The 7,168-nt window shown below is 52.8% G+C and overlaps 1 protein-coding gene across 1 annotated transcript in view; it reads left to right on the plus strand.

The window, feature by feature from the left end:
• The window catches only part of LOC147668127 (uncharacterized), a 181,988-nt gene extending 175,121 nt beyond the window's left edge, over nucleotides 1-6,867 (plus strand). The window contains exon 6 of the mRNA XM_086948764.1: nucleotides 6,371-6,867. Coding sequence (XP_086804890.1) covers nucleotides 6,371-6,867 — 497 coding nt within the window. The remainder of the gene's footprint in view (nucleotides 1-6,370) is intronic.
• Nucleotides 6,868-7,168: the final 301 nt, after the last annotated feature.

Here is a 7,168-nt window from a genome sequence, read left to right on the forward strand (position 1 = left end):
AGAGTCGCAGGACCGGTTTGGACTGGCTTATGCACGGGGACACCGTGTGTGCCCCGGGCATGTCTGATTCTATTCAGCCCTGTCCTACCCAATACACAAAATCCTGTCTGGGGTGTAGCTCGCACCTCCCAAGGCAGGAAACCCTTTGTCCAAGCCTCCCTCGCTGGAAGGACTCCCTGCAGCAGGAGGTCAGACTTGTGTCTGTGGTGGCAGCATCCATTTTGTGATGCTGAGGCTCTGGTTAATTTTAACCGGGGTTAAGGCTATGTACATGTCGTGCCCCTCTAGAAGGGTGGAATGCTATCTCCGTCGACAGAACTGTCGAGGGGATAGTATTCCAAATCGTATGACACCTTACTCGACATGTTTTGATAAAGCCAAACCAAAGTTAGCATATAACCGCAAGGATTATAATGCACTTAAGAGTATATGGTATGGCAATATCCCGGAACAGCTAAGGGAGTTGTTCCCGACAGCTGCAGACAGGCTCAGCTCCTGCTAGAGCACCATCTCACATGAAACCACGCACTCTGCCCCCAGGATTGCAGGGGCCTTCCATAGGAATGGCTTATAGGTTAACATGTGTCCAGTTAAGGTTAGATGTAGGGATACTATATCTAAGCAAGAGGTGATTACACCAATTTACCCCAGCTCAGTGATCAGCCAGTTGTGTCAAATATGGAGGCCATGCCAGGGGTGGCACAATACATGCTGCAGCCCCTGGTAGGCCTTGGATGCACCTATGCCCTGGGTACCGGGGCCTATAAGGTGAACCAGTATCCAATTCGTAATGCACCTAGTGTGCCTTGGCATCAATTTAGAGAGAGAACAGCAGATTGTGGGTCTGATTAGCAGGCCCACAGCCACATTAAGTCATAAACCAGTAAAGCAAAAAGCAAAAATTTGGGGTGACCATAGGATAGCAGACCCTACTCTCCTACAATCAGCATCTGGGATGGAGGGAGCATCAGCACCTGGTGTGGAGGGAGCATCATCACCTGGGGAGGAGGGAGCATCATCATCTGGGGTGGAGGGAGCATCAGCACCTGGGGTAGATGGAGCATCAGCACCTGGGGTGGATGGAGCATCAGCTCCTGGGGTGGAGGAAGCATCTGCACCTGGGGTGGAGGGAGCATCAGCATCTGGGATGGAGGGAGCATCAGCTCCTGGGGTGGAGGGAGCATCAGCACCTGGGGTGGAGGGAGCATCATCACCTGGGGTGGATGGAGCATCAGCACCTGGGGTGGATGAAGCATCAGAATCTGGGGTGAAGGGAGCATCAGCACCTTAGGTGGAGGGAGCATCAGCAGCAGTGGTGGAGGGAGCATCAGCAACTGGGGTGAATGGAGCATCAGCACCTGGGGTGGAGGGAGCATCTGCACCTGGGGTGGAAGGAGCATCAGCACCTTAGTTGGAGGGAACATCAGCAGCAGGGGTGGAAGGAGCATCAGCACCTGGGGTGGAGGGAGTATCAGCACCTTAGGTGGAGGGAGCATCAGCACCAGGGGTGGAGGGAGTATCAGCACCTTAGGTGGAGGGAGCATCCGAGCTTTAGGTGGAGGAAGCATCAGCATCTGGGGTGGAGGGAGCATCAACACCTGGGGTGGAGTGAGCACCAACACGTGGGGTGGAGAGAGCATTGGCACCTGTGATGTGTGCAGGACAGTGACTGTCTGAGGTCACACAGTGTGTCATTAACTTTCTCTCCTCTCTTTGCAGTGCTGGGGTCTCTGGGTGGGACAGTGACTTGTCTGAGGTCACACAGTGTGTCATTAACTCTCTCTCCTCTCTCTGCAGTGCTAAGGTCTCTGGGTGGGACAGTGACTTGTCTGAGGTCACACAGTGTGTCATTAACTCTCTCCTCTCTCTGCAGTACTGGTGTCTCTGGACAGGACAGTGACTTGTCTGAGGTCACACAGTGTGTCATTAACTCTGTCTCTTCTCTCTGCAGTGCTGGGGTCTCTGGGTAGGACAGTGACTTGTTTGAGGTCACACAGTGTGTCATTAACTCTCTCTCCTCTCTCTGCAGTGCTGGGGTCTCTGGGTGGGACAGTGACATGCCTGAGGTCACACAGTGTGTCATTAACTCTCTCTCCTCTCTCTGCAGCGATGGGGTCTCTGGGTGGGACAGTGACTTGTCTGAGGTCACACAGTATGTCATTAACTCTCTCTCTTCTCTCTGCAGTGCGGGGGTCTCTGGGTGTGACAGTGACTTATCTGAGGTCACACAGTATGTCATTAACTCTCTCTCCTCTCTCTGCAGTGTGGGGGTCTCTGGGTGTGACAGTGACTTGTCTGAGGTCACACTGTGTGTCATTAACTCTCTCACTTCTCTCTGCAGTGCTGGGGTCTCTGGGTGGGACAGTGACTTGTCTGAGGTCACACAGTGTATCATTAACTCTCTCTCCTCTCTCTGCAGCGCTGGGCGGGACAGTGAATTGTCAGAGGTCACACAGTGTGTCATTAACTCTCTCTCCTCTCTCTGCAATGTTGGGGTCTCTGGTGGGACAGTGACTTGTCTGAGGTCACACAGTGCGTCATTAACTCTCTCTCCTCTCTCTCCAGTGCTGGGGTCTCTGGGTGGGATAGTGACTTGTCTGAGGTCGCACAGTGTGTCATTAACTCTCTCTCTCTCTCTCTCTCTTTCTGCAGCTCGGGGGTCCCTGGGTGGGACAGTGACTTGTCTGAGGTCAAACAGTGTGTCATTAACTCTCTCTTTCCTCTCTATGCAGTGCTGTGGTCTCTGGGTGGGACAGTGACTTGTCTGAGGTAACACAGTGTGTCATTACCTCTCTCCTCTCTCTGCAGTGCTGGGTCTCTGGGTGGGACAGTACTTGTCGGAGGTCACACAGTGTGTCATTATTTCTCTCTCCTCTCTCTGCAGAGCGGGGGTCTCTGGGTGGGACAGTGACTTGTCTGAGGTCACACAGTGTGTCATTAACTCTCTCCCTACAGTGCTGTGGTCTCTGGGTGGGACAGTGACTTGTCTGAGGTCACACAGTGTGTCATTAACTCTCTCTCTCTCTGCAGTGCTGGGGTCTCTTGGTGGGAGAGTGACTTTTCTGAGGTCACACAGTGTGTCATTATCTCTCTCTCTCTCTCTGCAGCGCTGGGGTCTCTGGGTGGGACAGTGACTTGTCTGAGGTCACACTGTGTGTCATTAACTCTCTCCCTGCAGTGCTGTGGTGTCTGGGTGGGACAGTGACTTGTCTGAGGTCACACAGTATAGAAAATGGCATGATCTCTGACGCAGAGAGCATAAGGTTCTCCATCCAACTCTCTCCTAATTACTCGCTGTCAGGGCTGCTGATTTATCGACCTCCGGGTGGGGTCAAGCAGTTCATTAGTTCCCTGCTGGAGACAGCACTGACACTGGCAGCCTCAGTCCCCAATTTCCTTCTTCTAGGAGATCTTAATCTCCATTTGGGAGACAAGGTGGCTACTGATCTTACACAATAATGAACCCACGCATCTGAAGGGCCATTTATTGGAACCTCTATTTTCAAAAATTCCACTTCTGAAGGCTTCACCGCCATGCCCCCTCCCCTGGTCAGACCACTTTCTTATTCCTTTTAATTTGACAATCATGACGGAATCTAGGTCTGACTTTAAGGGCTCTATTCGATCCTCACATAGACCCTGGCCTAAACTGTCCCTTGATGGTCTTACCACTGCCCTTGAGCAATCTATTCCTGCCCCCCTCTCGAACCCCCTTGAAGCAGATCGTAGTTTCCACAACTGGCTACTAGGAGCACTGGATCTGGTGCTTCCCAAGAAGTGTAGTGCCAAGAAAAGTAATGGGTTTAAAAACCCTCGGTACACAACTGAACTTCGCGACCTTAGAAAAGTCTGTAAACGTCTGGAACGCGCCTGGCGTAAAGACTGGTCTACTAATAGTAAAGTCCCTTATCAGGAAGCCATGAGGGCATACAAGCTAGCCTGTAACCATACGAAAGCGACCTTTTATGAAGAGAGAATCAGGACTGCCTCCAATTCTTCAAGAGAAACATTTACTATAGTCAAGGAACTCTTGAACACCCCCTCTCCTTCATTGCCACAATCTTCGAGCAGAGCACGGTGCAATGAACTTGCACATTTCTTTGACAATAAGGTCAGAAAAATCCTACAAAGTATCCCTCTCAGTGCTCTTCCCTCTGAGTCCTTAACGCAGGTCGTGAGTGGTGTGAGCCCTCTGTGGGAAGTTATCACTCCCATAACTGAGGAACACTTCCGCAAAGAATTAGCTAATCTCAAAAGTGGCTCCCCATCTGACCCTATGCCCATCCATATTCTTAAGCGGATTGCACATACCATCTCCCCGCGGGCCACGGACCTTCTGAACGCCTCCTTCGGCGGTGGGGAAGTTCCCCCCAGCTGGAAGAAGGCGATGGTTAAGGCTCTACCTAAAAAGTCGGGACTTGACCTTGACGATCTGGCGAATTTTCGCCCAATTTCTTTGCTGCCAGGCCTGAGCAAAATTGCAGAAAAGGTTGTCAATCGCCAGTTGTCCTCGTTCCTAGAAGGTCATAACCTGCTCAAGAACTCGCAAACAGGCTTTCCCCCTGGGCAGGGCACTGACTATGCCCTGATTGCAGTAGTAGAGGAAGCCAGACGCATTCTGGATGCAGGAGGCTCCGCAGCTGTGGTCCTCCTTGACCTCAGCGTGACATTTGATACTGTCAACCATGGTATCCTCATTCAGCGCCTTACTAGGATGGGAATATCCGGCCAGGCTCTAAGCTGGATGACTTCCTTTCTGAATGGTCGATCCTACCAGGTCTGCGATGGCATGGACCTCTCCAAGTCGATCTCCCTCCAGTGTGGAGTCCCGCAGGGCTCCTCGTTGAGCTCGACTCTTTTTAAAATCTATATGGCCCCACTGGAGGATGTGGTTTCACCTTTCGGGGTGAAAATAGTGACCTATGCGGACGACACCCAGCTTGTTGTCTCGCTATCCCACCATGAAAAAGCGGCAGAAAGATTCAGGTGCTGTCTGACAGGTATCATGGCGTGGATGACAGAATCACAGTTGAAACTCAATGGGTCCAAAACGGAACTTATGATGTTGGGTAACCTCTCCACCTCCCTTCCCAAAACCATGTGGCCCCCCTGTCTGGGGGAGGCGCCCCAACCCAAGAATGAGATTAAGAGCCTGGGGGTATGGCTGGAGCCCGACCTGACGTTCAGAGTACAAACTAAGAAAGTGGCAGGGATCTGCTATGGTCTGTTACGCTCTGTCCGGAAGGTGTTGCCTCTTCTTCCCTTTAGCTCTAGGAAACTTTTGATCCAGGGGCTTATACTTACTAGGTTGGACTATAGCAACGCCTTGCTGCTCGGTGCCCCTGAATCAGCCATTAACTCCCTTAAGCGAGTACAAAATGCGGCGGCCAGAGTACTGACCGGCACGGCGAAAAGAACTTCGGCCAAACCCGCTCTCAGAGCACTCCATTGGCTCCCCATCCGGGAGAGAATTAAATTCAAGGCCCTTTCCATCGCCTTTAAGTCTCTCCAGGGAATGGGCCCCCCTATCCTCAGGGACCTTATATGCCCCTACAAATCCACCCGTGCCCTCCGCTCTGACGGGAGCAATTTATTGACCATCCCCAGAGTGAGGAGAGCACGTTCAGGAGGTCAGAGGTTCTCTGTGAATGTTGCCAAGACCTGGAATGATCTTCCTGCTGCCCTCCTCCTGGAACCCTGCTGTATGAGTCCGCTGTTTGAGGATCATGGAAGCTTGTGGTGTGTACTAGCGCTGGGACGCTCTTGGGCAGCCATGCGCTTAAGAAATCTATTTTCATTTCATTTCATTCACAGTGTGTCATTAACTCTCTCCTCTCTCTGCAGTGCTGGGGTCTCTGGGTGGGACAGTGACTTGTCTGAGGTCACAGAGTGTGTCATTAACTCTCTCTCTGCAGCGCTGGGGTCTCTGAGTGGGACAGTGACTTGTCTTAGGTCACACAGTGTGTCATTAACTCTCTCTCTGCAGTGCTGGGGTCTCTGGGTGAGACAGTGACTTGTCTGAGGTCCCACAGTGTGTCATTAACTTTCTCTCCTCTCAATAAATTGCTGGGGTTTCTGGGTGGGACAGTGACTTGTCTTAGGTCACACAGTGTGTCATTAACTTTCCCTCCTCTGTAGTGCTGGTGTATCTGGGTTGGACAGTGACTTTTCTGAGGTCACACAGTGTGTCATTAACTCTCTCTCCTCTCTCTGCAGTGCTGGGGTCTCTGGGTGGGACAGTGACTTGTCTCAGGTCACACAGTATGTCATTAACTCTCTCTCCTCTCTCTGCAGTGCTGGGGTCTCCGGGTGGGACAGTGACTTGTCTGAGGTCACACAGTGTGTCAATAACTCTCTCCACTCTCTGCAGCGCTGGTGACTCTGGATCCAGACACGGCTGGTGAAGAGCTGATCCTGTCAGAGGACGGGAGACGTGCGACATGGACAGACGGACCTCAGCCCCTGCCGGACAGTCCCAAGAGAATCAGTAACTGTCCCTGTGTGCTGGGGCGGGAGGGGATCACCACAGGGAGACATTACTGGGAGATGCAGGATGAGCGGGGGTGGGGTTTTGTGGGGGTCGCAGGGGAGAGTCTGGGAAGGGAGACCATGGGGTGTATTGTGGGCGTGGTCCTGGATGTGATGCGGATGGATGGTGCTTGGTACCAGGCTCTTGCCTTCTTTCCCTCCCCCAACGCTACCCGTTCGCCCCTGAAGCTGGGGGTGTACCTGGACTATGAGAGGGGGCGGCTGTCCTTGTACAATGCAGACACCTGGAAGCATCTCTGCACCAACTATGGCCCCTTCACCGGGGGGGTGCACCCCTTCTTCGTGGTATGGCCAGAAGCAGACCTCCACCTGGTGTAATAGAGCCCCTCCCCCGGCCCCCACCAGGGAGGGGGAAGCAGGAGATCTCCCCGAGGGGGTTGGAATGGGAGATGTCTCTGAGGGAGGGGAAGCGGGAGATGTCTCTGAGGGAGGGGGGAGCGAGAGATCTCCTCAAGGGAGGGGGAGCTTGAGATATCTCACCGTCTTAGCGCTGTGTTGCTGTTCCTCACCTTCTTAGTGCTGTGTTGCTGTGCCTCACCTTCATAGTGCTGTGTTGCTGTGCCTAACCTTCTTAGCGCTGTGTTGCTGTACCTCACCTTCTTACCGCTGTGTTGCTGTG

The sequence above is a fragment of the Lissotriton vulgaris genome, unplaced genomic scaffold (genome assembly GCF_964263255.1).
Source record: "Lissotriton vulgaris unplaced genomic scaffold, aLisVul1.2 SCAFFOLD_1891, whole genome shotgun sequence".
In the NCBI taxonomy this organism is placed as follows: Eukaryota; Metazoa; Chordata; class Amphibia; order Caudata; family Salamandridae; genus Lissotriton; species Lissotriton vulgaris.